The sequence below is a fragment of the Talpa europaea genome, assembly GCF_964194135.1.
Source record: "Talpa europaea genome assembly, chromosome: 11".
In the NCBI taxonomy this organism is placed as follows: domain Eukaryota; kingdom Metazoa; phylum Chordata; class Mammalia; order Eulipotyphla; family Talpidae; genus Talpa; species Talpa europaea.
The window spans coordinates 86,559,207-86,576,268 of NC_140078.1; the positions used below are offsets into that span (position 1 = coordinate 86,559,207).

The 17,062-nt window shown below is 35.0% G+C and overlaps 1 protein-coding gene across 1 annotated transcript in view; it reads right to left on the reverse strand.

The window, feature by feature from the left end:
• The window catches only part of RARB (retinoic acid receptor beta), a gene marked incomplete at both ends in the record, with an annotated part of 333,578 nt that extends 316,936 nt beyond the window's left edge, over positions 1–16,642 (reverse strand). Inside the window, one exon of the mRNA XM_084248146.1 lies at positions 16,465–16,642. Within this exon, the coding sequence (XP_084104272.1) occupies positions 16,465–16,642 (178 nt within the window). The remainder of the gene's footprint in view (positions 1–16,464) is intronic.
• Positions 16,643–17,062: the final 420 nt, after the last annotated feature.

A 17,062-nucleotide genomic window follows, 5' to 3' on the forward strand; every position in this document is an offset into this window, starting at 1 on the left:
ATGGCAGCCCAGACCAGAGCAACCATCATCACAATTGATACTGAGGATTTCAGATATCAAAAATATCTTACAGTCTAACCTTAACACACAGATGTTTCATCAGTTACATAAATAATCATTTTATTAGCTGCTTAATCATTAGTTAATATTAGTTAATAAATGGTTACACTTTTATTGGTATATATTTCAAAACTGAATGTTATAGGGTATAAATGTCATATAAATATATGTAATGTACACTCCATATTTATATAGTCTCTGCCATTCCCCCATTGCCTTTCCCATCTGATCATTTTCTTTCTTACTCTGAGAAGCAATAATCTACATATATAACTGAAAAGAACTGAGAAATTGTTAAAATATCTCCCTATAAGATATATCACAACAGCTGCTAGCAAAAGAAAACATTCCAAAGTAGCAAGAACAGATAGTGGGAACAAACACTAAAATGATGAACAATGAAATTTTATTATTTCTATTCTTTTTTATGACAAATTTACTGCTTAGAATGAAATGCTGACAAGCAATTACAATTGAGTTAATTGAAACATATAAAACAATAAAAAGCACAATCAGACTGTGGGCTCCATGGAGCTGAGAAATGATTTCTCAACTTTTTAGGGTTTTAATGTTTCAATGTTCCTATCTTTTTACTGCAATGCAGATTTATTTTTTGTTTCAAAATCAATTTTACAAAGACTTCTTTCCCCATGGAATAATCTTTGAAGTATCTAAATACCTAAGGGAGGTTGGTTGCCATTCCATAAGAAATTAATTTTCTTTGAATTAGGAAAAATATAAAATCAAGGGGTTGTTAAAAGTTGGGATCAGTGGAAAAAGAAGAATCACAACTTAGCCAAAGTGTCACAATCAAAAGGGGGTTCATGGAACAAGCGATATAATGCTTTTTCATTGCTTGTAATGTTCTCTCTTAATGTCTTTATCCCTGCAACTCAAAGTTTCCTACACATTTTTTTTTGGCTACATGGTAAATGAACATTTGCATCTTGTGTTTCCAGTAATATGGCCTAAAGCAACACTTATTAAGCCTCTCTTTCTAGAGTGCAAGTTTCATGAACTGACTGCTTCATTCACTGATGAACATTCCAAGCACCTTGAGGAGTACCTGAAAAAGAGCAGTCCTCAGGGAGCGGTTGTCCACAAGGGACCAAGCTGATTACCTGTTCCCAAAGATCAGCGACACCAGGTCTACAGACACTTGTGTTTCTCAACAGGGATATTAAGCAGAACAATTTTTTTTATGTACAGAATTGTAAAATACAATAGAGAGCTAGTGCATCCTTGGCTGACACCCATTAATTTTCACGGGTACAACTGGACGGTGATGCTTCAGCTGTGGGAGTGCTATGGTGACTACATCCGCAGGGGGAGATCCTACACTGTCAAAATACTAACAAGGATATACAACAATGATACTTAAAAAAATATCCCTAGTTAGAAGGCAGTCCCCAGTTAGGACGACAACCAAAATCTACTATACGTTCCCAAAGGATTTCTGAGGGTCTGTTATACCTCCTAGTTGAGAGTCATTAATGAAAAACACAGACTGGTGAAAAAGTTACTAAGTACTAAATCACAAAAGAGCATGAGATATATTTTTATTCTTATAGGCTTATTCAAGTTTTTATTTTTCTTTTAGGATTATTAAAGACTCACTTTTAATATGAGTAGATTAAAAGATTAAAAAGATGTGGTTTATTGCAATGGAATACTACTCAGCTATAAAAGATGAATCCTTGCCATTTGCAACAACATGGACAGAATTGGAAGGGATTATGCTAAATGTACTAAATGAGGAGAAAGACAAATACTGTATAATTTCACTTATAAGTAAAAAGCAGAGATACCAAAAAAAAAAAAAAAAAACAGACAAAACCAAAACAAGTACTAGAGTTCTGACAGGAGATTTGAGGTTACCAAAGAGGGAGGGTGGGGGGCAGAGGGGAAAAGGAGGGAGGTGGCACACTGGACTAGGTGGATTATGGGTGCTTTGGGGATGGTGTGGTGTGGTGTGGCTTTGTACATCTGGAGTGGTGGGAACCTATATCTCCAAATTTACCTCAATAAATACAAAAATAGGGCCTCCCTGGTGGTGCAAGGGGTTAAGCACTGCACTATGAAGCAATCTGCAGCCTCTGTACATGAGTTCGATCCCCAGCCAGCCCGGGAGAAACCCACATGGCGCAGCAGACCTCTCCTGACTCGCCGGCTGCTCCCCTCAGCTGTGTACTTCAGTCAGTCTGCCTGTTCTGTTCCCCACTCTGTCTCTGGTGAATCCTCTCACCCTCCACATCTCTGGCCTGTGTCCCAGCTCTTGTATGCATAAATAAATCTTTAACAAAAAAAAAATACAAAAATAAAATAATGAATAAAAATTCACTTTCAGTGTCTGTGTAGTATCTTATTAAATAGATATAGCTCATTTCAATAATTTATTTCAAGGAGGGAATTTACATTATTTTCAGATTTCATTTTGGACAGATTCATTTTGGCTTAAACTCTGCATAAAAGTGATGTATTCATTGTGCAAAACAGAACACAAAGTTTCAATTACTTTCTCTGAGAAGCAATTTTTTAGTAACAATTATATTCTTCATTCTATCTGAAAATAAAGATTTACCTTGGGTTAATCCTCCTCCCCATACTCTAAAGAGGGTAAAATTGGATTGAAATTGGTTTTTAGTGTAAACCTTTTGAATGTTATTTCATTTTAAAAATTCAGCAAAATGAAGAAATTTTTGAGAAGTATGTGTGTCAGGGGAGAAACTTGACTGTGAAAGTTTCTATTTTCTGCACCAGTAGAAAAAATAGAAACCACATAAATGCTAAAGACACATGTAATAGTTTACCTTTACTGCATAGAATATGGCATGGAAATTAAAAGGGTAATTAAGAAAAATATTATAATAGCAAAAGAAATTACTTGCAAAAAAGGATTTCAAGGGCTTTATATAACATGTGTAAATGAAAGAAAATTGGCTAAGGAATATAGAATTGGATGAGGGAAAGAAAATGTGATACACAAAGAGGTTAGTCTAGAAAATATTTATCATAAATCCTGTATTTCAAGTGAACTACAAATGTTAACTCTAAGCCTTCTAAGCACCAATGTGAAAAGGGAGATGTGATTATCAAATGAATCTCTGCTACCATAAGATTAAAAAAAATTCTTTTGCTTACTAGAAACATAATTATTTGTGCTATGGAAATCAGAAAAGCCATTTTCCTGCAATGGTTCATAAAGAGAACACCATGAAATAGAGCAAACAAAAGCCTCAACAACATCAAACAGAGGAAAGCAACAGCATGCATTTGAAGAGGAAGAAAAAGCAGAGAGCATAATTAAAACTTTGTCTTTGCATTATGATATACAATGATATAAAATTGTGTATGCATACAGTGCAAGACCAAAGTAAAAGTGAGGACTATATAGTTTTATTTTCTAAGAGTTCTATTGTAGATGAATTACATCCTGATGTCTCAATATTGGGACATTGTTCATGGGCTATGTCTTTTCAATAAAAACTTGCATTACAGTATACCTCAGGCTTTAGTATCCAATAATAAATGTGGGAAAATCCTCTAAATTGTGGTAGTTAATATCTAATGTCTTTATTGTAAGTTTAGCCCCTGAAAACATAACTCTACAAAATGACTGACCAATAGTTTTAAAACAATTACATTTACCTGATCCCTTATTTAGATTTTCTGGTAAATGTAATTGTTTTAAAACTATTGATCAGTCATTTTGTAGAGTTATGATTTCAGGGACGATAACCAAGATATAAATGCATACATTGTACAAAAATGAAAAATGATGTAAAAATATATAAAATAAACTTAAAAAAGAATTATATTTAAAATAATTACCTTGATTTCTACCAGTCAAAATCTTTCAACAGAATAGCAGAAAATTTGAATAATTGGATTATGAGGGACCCCAAGAGGCTACCATAATTCATTCCACTTGATCTATAAAATATTTAAAACATGAGAGGCTATTAAGTTGTACTTAAAGAATCATACCTAAAGGTTTTTGATTCTGAACATGATATTGACAAAGTCATTGGGCAAAGATACTACCTCTCAGTCCTTTAAGATCCAAAGATGAACAATAATACAAACATTAGGTTTTGAACATTTTATGCTCTCGGTCATGATTTCACTTTTGCAAGTTGTTTAAATCAGCGCTTCCAGAAGAACTGCTGTGGCTCTGTATTATGTCAACACTCAATGTCTTCCCCTAAAAGACTCCACATGGCCCCCATCCCCTCTTCCTGCCTGCTTTACATTAAAGGAAACCTACACATCAGCAAATTCACAGGATTCCTTGACTATGCCATCAGAGGCAACGTGGAGATGTTTTTTTCTCAAGGACTTAATTTGTAATCAGAACATACTACTGAGCTTTGTTATTCTAGAAGATGGATATTTTATTCTCCACTGAGAGACTGTAATTTAGGAACACAGAATTTTTGGTTTGGGAGGTACCATTTCATAACCTTTCTTAGATGGTACAAATCGAGTTAAAGTCCTCCCCCAAAGCAAGTTACTTGTTATTGCCCAACTTACTATCATGCATTCCAGCTAAATGGTTAAAAAGCTCAGTCTGAATCTTTCCAATTATTACCACATGTGCCTTGGAATGAAAATTCGTAGTCATCCATTTTGGGGTTCTTTCTTCATTCAATAAAATTAGTGACAATCACTAGGTGAAAGGCATCACCAAAGTGAAGTTAAAAATAATGAGGTACTTAGCCTCAATAAGTTGAGTTTTGTGGGAGGGACAAATGTTTAAATCATTGGCCACATTATATGGTACAAAACCCAAAATTCTGTAGCTGAGATATAAAACTCACATACAGAAGGGCCAGTAAAAGAAAAGATTAATTCTGTGGGGAACTTTCATTCAAACAGGGAGAATATTTTTCTACAAGCAAAACCTGAATATTTATGCAGTGGAGGTGCAGTGCTGTGAATAAGAGTCTGTGAGAAATCTGATTGTTTGGGGTTTTACAAACATTTCTCTTTAGCCTCTCCATTGGACTAAAATGTATTTTTTAAGACATGAGAGACATACAAAGGTTGTAGTAGGGTCTCTAATATCTGCTGATCACCTCTCCATAACTTTGTATTTACATAATTCTTTTTGCCTTCTACACACTGAAGACATGGGGATAAAAAGAAGAGGAAGAAGATGGATAAAGCTCCCAACACAAATCCATGCAAACAACAATCAGATGCCTTCAGGGAATTAATTGACTCTGACTCGATTTATCATAAGTTTCTGAACCGGATGATTTTTTTTTTTTTTTGATGGCACATCTGGCAACATCATAAAAACTCCAAGTCCCAAGTGATTAGCCAGGAATTACTTTTGTAAATCATTTATGACTATTACTGATGTGAGCTCATTCTAAGCAGTGAGCCACAGAAGTAGCCAAGGACAAAGAAAAAAAAAGTTTTGGGGTGGGGAGTATATCCTTTCTCTTTGCGATGTCTTTTAGAAAGGGTCACCATTTATCATTTGAAACTAGAAAATTGCCATCATTAATAGATTGGAATTAATTACGCATACCTCAAGGAATCACCCAGCAGTCTTTTTTTCATGTGCCTGTTAAAGAAACATTTCTTTTAGTGAGCAGTTGAAGCTTTCCATGAAAAAATGTGGCATGTCGTGACCTCAGAGAGAACTTGCCAGTTAAACATCTCCTGCCGTGTTCCGTAATGCATGACCCAGAATTGGGTTAGAAAATATTTCATGTTCCTCTCCTCCCATAAAAACAGCAACATATAGTTGCACATACCAGTACTTTAATGACCACACAAAAGGCATTATTCTTTGGAAACATAAGCCAAGATCTTCTCTCATTAGTGTTTTTGTTGAACGTTTGTGTTCAGGGGATGGGCTTGAGAGCAGAGAGCAAGGGAGTACATTCATTGACTATGCCTTCCGGTGTCCAAAGAAAATGAATTCAATAGAGGATTTGTTTCTGCCGAGGTTGTTTTTCCTCCATGAGAGGTTTAGCTTAGATATTATTATCATTTCTACTTTATCTTCAAATTCTGCTTATTCTCCCAACTCCTTGTCTCCCAACCAGAAAGCTGACCCACGCTTATGGATAAACTGGGCCTAATTGAGGCTATGTAAATACTTCCCAAATTATTATTTTATTCAGAAAAAATGGGCATGGTCACACTGATGGGTTCGCAATGGAGATTTTTCTCACTTCAAGGTCTATGCTTTTCAACATGATGTTCTACATTTTCCATGACCTGGTGTCTGTTGAAGCTGATTCAAAATTGTTTTGCAAGGGGAAAATCCTCTTCCTAGGGTTGGAGGCAGGCCTTCCATTCCTCAGGTTCTTATCAAGGGAGCATTACCTCAAATACATGGCTTCTCAATGCTTACAAAAATCCTTGGCTGAGGAAAATAGTTTTTATGGAGAGTTGCCTGAAGGCTATGAAGACCATTTATTTATCTTTACACATTTATTTTTCTCACAAGCTAAACTTAATCCAAAAATAAATATTTTTGGATTAAGTTTAGCTTGTGAGAAAACTATATACCTAGAGACATGGTTTGGGACCCCTGCAGGGACCTGCTTTCATGGACTGAAATTTGAAATGATTAATCTTGATGGGTGTTATTAAAAATACAAATACACATCAACACAGTAACATTTACTACAGTGTTGGAATGTACTTCTTGATTCAGGGATATAGCCATTTTGGCCTCTCTGCATGCCTGGCTGACTTCATTTTATGAGCCATATTGACCATGTGGCCATGTGGATCCGATTCTTGGGATGGGCTTTCAGGTCATCTGAGCAACATTTATCATCGAGCTCATAGGATGTATTTTAATACACTGGCCTCAAATAGTTTCAACCCATTTCTCCCCGTACTTCTTTACCCTTTTATAGTGGACTTCATTAGAATTTTTAAAAGTTGCACATATAATTTTCTAAGTTGTAGTAACCTTTTTTTGTGAAATAAAATAGGATATACATAAATTACTTTAAAAACACTCAATATATTTGTCATGAACAAAATAATGAATTTCTCATGTAGCTAGTAAATATGATTATAATACACAGTGAAACTAGTAGCAATAATCTATCTGGAGTCTATTAAAACAGAAGAACTTGGACCAGGATGGAATACCTGGATACCATATATATGATTTTTGGAGAAGCTGAGAGAATAACTTTCCTCCTTCATAATATCTTCTTGTAAATTCTACCACTGCAGACTCAGAACCTAAACTTAAAGTCACTATTTCAAAATATAAGTGTGCCTTTGAAGGCTTCATTCCTTAGAAATGGAATCAGCAATCAATACATTCAGTGTGGGGCCCTCCTCATGGTGCAGGCAGTTGTGCGCAGCACTGTGAAGCTGTCCGCAGCCTCTACAGCACCGGTTGGATCCTGGCCGGCTGGCAAATGTCCCATATAGCGCAGCAGACCTCTCCTGTCTCTCCCGCTGCTCCCCTCAGCAGTGTATTTCGTCAGTCTGCCTGTTCTGTTCCCCGCTCTGTCTCCGGTGAATCCTCTCACCCTCCTGCACATCTGGCCTGTACCCTTGTTCTTGTATAAATAAATAAATAAATCTTTAAAAAAATGACTTCAATATGACACAGAGGTATTAGAAGACAAAAATCTTATATCTTTATAACTTGTGAAAATTACTATTGTAGTCATTCATATAACAAATATTTATTGTACCCCTACTATGTGTCAAGCACTGAGCATTGAGAATATTGTGATAAGCAACACAATATGGTGCCCTCTTAGGTAAAGATAAAGAAAAAAAATTCTTGACGCATATAAAATGCCATTCCTCATATTTTGTCCTAAATCCACAGACACCCCCAAACATCCAATTATATCTGTCAAAAAATAGAATATTAATAATCTTAATACTTAATCTTAAGTCTACTAATTTTGTAACTTGTTTTGCCCTTGAATATTTTCATATGCAGATAATACTTTCTCTGGCATTATGAAGGGTTGCTTATTATTTTCATTTTCTATATTTTAATCAATCACCTTTTATTAGGAAGGCTGTCTCCATTTTTTGTTTTTTTTTTTCTGTAAATTATAAACAAGTATGTGCTAATATCTATGTTCTCCTAAGCACATTAGAACATTTATTTCTTAAAAATAAATTCATAGTAGCAAAAAAGCAAAGCTATTGGCATACTTTAAGGCCCTTGTCATTTACTGCAAACTTATTCCATAGAAAGGATATATCAGTTTTCATTCTCACTGATATGAGTGCTCATTTCTCTGTAGTCTGAATAACAGTGAAAATCTTTCTTTTAAATCTTTTCCTTTTCATAAGAAATAAAATCTTAATTTACATTTCTTTTTAAAATTTGCATTTGACAATTACTTTTAAGACTGAAATAAAAAATTTTATTGGCCATTTGCTTTTTCTGAACATGTGAATCTATTCATGGCTATTACTGTATTTCCTTCCTTGTCTCCAATGTATTTTTAACACATGAATCATATACTCATAGCTTTTGTTATCTTTTGAATGTATATTTAATGGCTATAAAAAGAAATGTAATACATATATGCATATGGTATTGAAGGATAGAATCCCCCAATATGTCCAGAACAGACCTTTCCAATATGTGTCACTTTGGCATGTGAATTATTTTAAACTGAGGTCAATGGAGGGCCTCAGGCACATTAGACATTTTACTGCTCCCTTAACTACCCAGAAGAATGAAAATTGGGGGTAATAACCAGAATGAGGATTTTTCTTTTACCAGAAATAAGCTTTTTTTTAGTGAAAGTTATCTACATGACAGGGCAAACAAGTAGTTACAGAGCATCATATGAGCCAGCTTCTTATCAGTTGAACTCACCTACTTTCTTCTTCAAGTCCCAGGCTCCTATCTCATTCCTTAGCTCAAAATATGAATACCCTCATTTTGTACCATTTACTGCAGAATCTTCACCTATGTAGATTGTCTGCATGTGTGTAATTAAATCTGTTCTTTTCTCATACTAACTGTCTGATTTTAATTTGATTGCTTGACCAGTCTGAAAAGAACCTAGAGGTGTAAGGGAAATTTTTCTTTTCACCATACTATATAAAATAGTAAAACAAATATTTAAGAATTAGAACTAGATTTCTTCTGTTCCATTCACCCAGGTGTCGCTTATTTATTCCAATTATGTGGTTATTCTTTTTAACGCTTAGAGCAGATTTTTATTATTTTGAGTTTGGTCTTTGCAATTCATTGATCTTTTAATGTATAGTGTTATTAAATATACATGTGTATTTCCTAAACAATGTTTCTTTTAGATTTATAAAAATGTTAGCATCCTTCATATAGTCTTAAAATTTTCCCTTTTCACTCAACACTATTTTCTGTGATCTATTCATGTTATTACTTATAACTTATTTTTCACTGATGAACACTACTGAATTTAGTAAATGTCCCTTATATTTTTGCATTCATCTATTCATAGATATTTGGATGGTATCCAATTATTTACAATTTACAAAAGTGCTACTATGAATATTCTTGAATGTTAATCCCCTTATTTATATTAATAGTTTCTCTAGGATAATACATAGATGACCTTGGTCATAGGAAATCTGAATATTCAATTTTATTGGACAGTACTAAGTAATTTTTAATGTGGTTATAGTAATTTAGGCTTTTACCAGCAATAATTTGAGTGATCTGTTGATCATTATCCTTTCCAACAGTTGGTATTATCACCACATTAATTTTTGTAATGTTAATGGGCTTTAAATGGTAATGCATGATGGTCTTGATTTGTATTTCCTTAATTATTTAATTAAAGTTGATATGGGAATTTGAATTTCTTTTAGTAAAACAAAAACTGCTTGGTTTGGATTATTTGTCTGTTTTTTATGATTTGTGAAAGTTCTTTACATATTTTATACATTATGTTTTTTGTCAGTTGTGTTTGCAATGGGAATTCTGGATTCCTGAGTCAAGCCTTGCCTTTTTTCCATTACTTCTTAGAGCTTTTCGTTTTGCCCAATACTGGATATTTCTCTCCCTTTTTTATGTTCTCAAAGTGGAATTGGAAAAATTGTGATAAGTACTCAAAAGGATGTTAACCTGTGTGGCATCATGTATATATTTAAAACCATTAGGAGATTCAGAATTAAATTATCAACAATAGCACATGAGTCCTGAGGTTTGTTATTTTGACTTTAGTTCTGGAGTAAGATTTCTTGTGGAAGAAAACAAACCTGAACTTGCCTACAGGAGGTTAGTACAAGAGTCAGGAAGGTTATCATGGTCACTTTCTTAGAGCTTTCCATCAGAACTCACCGAAACCCTGTTTTGTGAATATTCCATCAAGCCATTTTGTTCTGGCAGGAAGAGTTTTATGAAGTATGAAAAGTAGCTTTCCCTTAAACATATGGCCATCACTGAGTACTATTTACGTGTGTGAAATGTCAAAAATTTTTTTTATTATCTTTTTTTGGATTGATCATAACCATTAAACAATTAGCAGGAGAGAGGCAAAACCATCATGTTTGAGCAATGTGCATTATTATAAACATCACAGAAATTAAATTAAGCACTATTAGAGTTGTTTATAAAGACAAAGTGACCCTCAGAGCTTGTAGTCCCTTGGAAGAAAGAGAGGCCAAGTTCCCTGACTGAAGGGATAAACATTTATGAATGAGAACCTAAAAACATATGTGTTTCTCGTATGTGAGCTCTGTGATAAAGACAAAATTATTCAGCAGACCATGGCTACTTAGGAAAAATAGTCCTTTCCAATATCCAAACTCAAAATCTCCTTTTGGAGAAAAGAAAATTCTGGCAGAGTATAAACTCTGAGAAGTGAAAATTTCCATGTCTAATACAGACTTTTAGAAAAGTATAGTGAAGTTCAGAAAATAGAGGTGCAGGTAGAACCACCTTTTACAATTTGGAAGCAATTATTAGCATGAATAGTTGATGGAATGACAGTCCTGTGACAACAAAGGTTTTGTTTACAAATGGAGAACCTGACTGCAAAGCACAAGTAATAATGACTACTGTTAATTATTGAGCTTTTTCCTGTTATAACTTACATATATCCATTGAGGAATATCTCATAACCCTTTGAAGCTACCATGGGTATCTATCAACATTCATAATGTAGTACTACTTTTTAATGACACTTTGTAACACCCACTTTGCGATTTCAAAATGAAAATCATGCATAATATAACCCACATACACATATGTCTTAATACCTTGAGCCACCAGGGAGGCCCACATCTGATTTTTTTTTTTTAAGGAATACTCTATTTTGTGGTTCTGCAGGAAAGCACTTTGCATTTACTAAAGAATCAGTGGAAAAGAACTCAGTTTAAGATGCAGGAGTTAAATTGAGATCATTTTGAGAGAGGCACTGAGGCCAAAACTCTTAACAATATTTTCCAATGTGCAACAACCTATTAAAAAAAAAAAACACATGTATGGCAATAAAACAGAACAAGCAGCCACCAAAGTAAAATAAAAAGACAGACAGACAGTTTTCCAACTTTCACAGAGAAAGAGCTCTGGACATTAACTTTGAATGTCCCTTGGCTCTGCCAATCAGGCTTCCTTCCCAGTGAAAGTCATGCTGCCTGGAGGTGGCAAGTTATCTGCCTCTAGGATAGAGCAAAGGTCTCTGCAGCAACTCCCTGGCTATGGGGTCTACCTTCAAGTCCCATTTTGATGAAAAAAATGGTATTTGCTTCCTCTAACAGTAGTTGGTGAAGTAACAGGTTGTAAGATAATTTGAATGTTCATCACCAAGATGCCCATGAAATAGCATTGGAAGGAGATCTCCCTGGGAAGATATGGGTTACCTGAGAGGTTTAGCTGGCCTCACCACTTAGCATGCAGAGAAAGACATGTCCTTTGGGGTCCCAAGATTTGAGTGGGGATCTGGCTCTGTATGGAGAGGCTAGATAAGTTCTTTGCTTTCTCAAAACCACATGGTCATCATTTGTGAAATGGGATGGTTCCTAATGGTGTGGAGGTTATGATAAAAGATTAACAATTACATATTTTTTTTTCACTTGCATATTTTTAGCAGCATTTTTAGTAATAGCCAAAAATGAGAAAAAACAAAATGCCCATCCATCAATCAATGTATCAATAAAAAGTACTTCCTCTACACTCTGGGTAGTATTCAACAATAAAAAGGAACAGACCACTGACAGAGGCAAGAACATGGATGAATCTTAGAACAACATATTGAGAAAGATGCCAGACAAAAAGATTATACACTGTATAAATGCAATCATTTGAAATTCTAGAAAAGACAAAAACACAGCAACAGAGCATATTAGATTTTTCTGGGGGGTAGGAGCAGGCACTGACCAGGAAGGGGCTTGAAGGAATTTGGGGCGTTAAATGGAGAAGTCCTAAATCTTAATGATAGTGATGGTTGCAAAACTGTAGATAATTCTAAAACTCATTGACCTATACACTTAACAGTGAATTTCAGTAATAATCAGACTTCATAAAGCTAAAAAAAAAAAAAGAAGACCCCAATAAAGAATAGAAGGTTTGGGTAAACACACAGTCCTTCAGTTAACAAGCTAAGTCTGGAAAATGATAAGATGCTCAATGTTCACTGGAATATCCATGAGTCACTCGATACATGGCAGTTTTTATTATTCATTTTAACTCCCTCTTTTCTTATGGTTCCTGATTTCTAAGTTTACAGAGACTCCATGATGATATAAGAATTAAGTCAGCATGCAAGACAAGGGCATGCACACACAGCTATTTTATGTGCACATCTTTCCTGAAAATAATGTTTTTTCCCTTTAGGGTAAATGGTGTGTCAGAAGATTCTGGTGAGCAGTTTCTGAAAAGTGCCCACATCTTTCCATCTGAATTGTGAGTGGCTACAATGATCATACTAAAAGGTAAGTATTCCCTGTGCAGAAATGCAGGGTCCACCACTGGTACAAACCAAGGAAAGATGGGTTATTTGCCTATAAATAGCATGGGGACCAGGAAAAAAAATTTGAACTATAAAATACAGAATCATTGCCTGTTGAAAATTGTTCAAAAGGCTTTGGAGATAACTTAATTTCATCCCATTATTGTATAAATTTTCTAATTTATACCTCACTTTGATCTTTAACAGATCTAAGTATGATTATTATGAGATTTAGTACTTTATAGTTGATGCGAGAGAAAGATAAATGAGTAAAGGAGAAGTTAGCTCAAGCACATCTTTATGTGCAGGGATGGGGACACGCACACCCCACAGTGAGAGGTTATATCAAGAGAGTTCAGGTTCAGTCTGGGAGAACAAACTGACCAGAGAATCAGAAGTCAATGAAAGAAGGGGTAAGGTGTAGGTGCAACATCAGTAGCTGCTGTGGAAATAGCCCGTATTCACTTTGAGGTAGAAGGCTTTTGAACCTTGATGATTACAAGATGCTGAAAGAATGTTACAGGGGCTGGAGAATTTATTTTTTTGGCTAAGCAGCAGAATCTTGACTGTACAGATATAACAGAACATGATTATGACAGATGACCAGCAAGTCCCATAGCTCAATGGCATGGCCCTCTTTATGGAGTCATTACCCTGCATGCTTGTTCCCTTTTCATTCCATATTAGCTGACTTTTTCCATTAAAGCCTGTGTTTTGCTAGTTATTGAAACTTTATAGAATTCGGCTACCTCCCTAACTAATCTCAGTACATGAATAAAACTTAAAAGTTATTTTTAGCCAAGTCTGTGTGTAAGATCTTACCCTTGTTTCCTGGTCTTTCTAAACCACAGACTTTAACAAAGACCACTCCCTATTCCAGGGACAACAAACAGACTACATATTAATAGTGACTTCTTTGAATGATTTTCATCTGAGACACTTTCATGTACTCTGTAACAAGAAATAATAAAACAAAGTATTATCTAGGGTTTGAGGGAAGCCAACTTTTGAGGTTTCCAGCCTGAACTCTACCTAGTTCTTTTCTTCCCCTCCTCCAGTCACTCTCCAAGGTCAGTACTCAGTATCATTTCTCTAGGGCCCCCAGAAAAAAAAACTATCATCAATTCTTTACTCTCCTTTTTCCTTTGTGCTGCCAATCCATTTCTAAATATTGATCATTTAAAATTGCTGATATTTGACAAATTTTAATCCAGAAAAAAGGCAACTGTGTTACACTTCATCTTAGCAGTGATGGCATCTTGTACTTTATTAGTTATTATGAAATGAACAGCATAATCTTATAAGAGAAAAGAACCTTACATATAACATACCTCAGTTACTTCTAGGTACAGGCTGAGCCACTAAGACTCAATGTGAGGGAAGAAATTAGAAGAGTTAATGTTATCAGTTAGAGACAGCATCTAAACTAGATTCAGGTTGATTGTATTCACAACCCAATTCTCTAATCTCCATAAAAGGAGTCAGCAAAGTTTTTCTGTAAAGGGCAAGATAGTAAATATTTTAGATATTTTAGGATCTGTGAACTACATCATCACTCTAATTATCATAAAAGCAGTCTTAGACAATATATAAATGAATGAGGATGGCTGTGTTCCAATAAAACTTTATTTACAAAAACAGATGGCAGGCTGGATTGGCCCTATAAGCTGTAGTTTGCCAAGCATTGTGCTATTAGAATACTTAGATTTAAAAAAAATCTGCAAACAGATGGGCTAGGGATTTGTGTATTGAGAGACTGTTCAATATGCAGGGTGCTAATTCAGCATAAAGAGCTCACTCACCATTCTACTTTTTTGCTCTGCATTTTCCTTAAAATTAGTAGTCAGTAACATCCAAAGTTGCTGGGATTTGCTTCTGGGCACTTAATAATGGTAGCTAAGTGTTTGTAATCTTCAATATTACATTAGCAAAGATAGGAACAATATTCATAATACTGTTAATTCCTTGGTGATGTCTACAAAACCAACTTCTACCCTGATAAAAGAAATGTCATAGAATATGCTGTCCATCAGGCTGACTGAAATACCAAATTAGATACAAAAGTTATTTGGTGAAATTTTAATCACTTTAATCATTATTTAGTCAAACCTATTCATGTTGTGTGAATAAGGTTTGAATTGATATCTGTTCAACAAAATAACTTGAATACAGATATCTTTCCATCTCTCCTGATATCCAAGAAGTTACTTCAGCTACAATTACATTCAATTTGAGCTAAAGCATAGGAGAATGTTATTAAGCAATTTAAAAGACTTTGTGTATCACATGCAATGGCCTGAAATCCAAAATACAGAAGGTAAGAATTATAAGGTCATTCCAAGATGGAACACAAATCAGCATGTATCAGACATGCTAACATCAATCAACATCCCTGCAGTGCAAGTCTGTCTTTCCATCTGCTCATTCATCCATCCATCTGAATATCTAGACTTCTAAACATCCACCCCCTATTATTTTTGAAGGCACCATATTAGGAATTGAGGGATCCAGTTAGGTAAAAGAAGGTCCCTGCTTCCAGTGAGCTACAGATATAGTTGGAGGGCAAAGTTAAGGCACAAAGACCGTAATACAGAAAACCTAGGGTAGTGTTTCAAAGAAAAAAAAAACAAAAAAAACTAAGTACCAAGACTATATTTGGAAGAAAATTTTAAAGAGCAGCAAAATGCAAAATAATCACCAGGAAGAGCTTTGAAGAGCTCCAGTTGAGATAACTTGGAGAAGACATCATGGATATCTGATATAACAGAGTGAATCAACAAGCCTTTTTACCTCCAGATGCTAAATAAGGCAACTTGTTTCTGAAAGGCAAAAACCGTATTGGCTATCACAGCTTATCCTTAAACATGCAATCTTTTTTCTTGAAATCATTTAATATGAATGCTTTCCATAAACAGCCATATCAGACTTGAATAATCTAATTCTACTTTTATAGAACTTTACACCCAATATTTTAGAGAAAACTGGAGTTAAAGAACAGCTTAGTATAGAACCCAAAGCAGCCAAGGACATTACAAAAGCTTATTGTGATATGAATTAGTAGCAAAGGTCCCTGGAAGTTGAGAATAATTGCAGATATTATCTGTACCCAGGAAATGAGTAAGAGATTCAAAAGAAATCTCACAATCAACATCAATGTTCAATTCAGGATTATCATTAATGATTTAACTCACTGAGTATGTTATTTATCGAGAGGTTAGTTTCTTTTAGTATCTTACTGATATCTGATTAAATTTTATGTTTACATTTTATGAAATAGAACAAAATACCAAGGTGGTTGTGAGTGACCTAAATTCCATTATTCACCATTTATCTTTTTAATCAAATTATCTGCCAATAAAACTGAAGGTACAAACCTTGACCAAAGACATCAACAGCCAATGAAATAAGAACTCACTAAGATACAAACCATCTTGTTTTCTCAGGTCCATTATGTCAATTCAACCAAGAGAAAATAAAAGCAAATTCCAGTGGTACTTACTTGCAGGTGATGGGGTGCTGCATCCACTAGGAGGAGGATGGCCATGGAGGCCATGGAGGGGAGGCAGGGACAGTCCTCCGATGACTGGTGGAAAGAGCAATGGGTAGGGTGTGGCTGGATAGTGAGTCATGTGTCCATTCACTGCCGGAACTGGACATGCGTGGCTACTGGTGGTCATGTTTCAGGCCTCAAGCATGAAAGGCGCTCTGGAGTGGGAAAGCATCCCTTCAGGCTGTGCACAAAAATGGGGCAGGTAAATTCTGAGCAAGAGTTGAGGCTGCTGTGTTTTGGGCAAAAGGCAAGATGGTTCAGCAGAAGATCTTACTTCTTCCCAGCCTGGTTTCTCCACCTCTCATTTTGTTATGCTGATTACACGGAGGATGACTTTCTTTAATTCAACTTCTCAGTTTAAAACAGGGAAGTTTAAAGTCCAGAGCTGCTAACTCTGTAAGAGAAAAGAAAAAAAGAAAAAAAATAGATTTATCTCGCAAGTCAAAATATTTTCTTCTTTATGAAGTTTTGTGAAAAATTTCTATTATTAATCTAGGTTTCTAATTGTCAGATGTTCTTCTACATTCATGACTTCAATTTTTTTAAA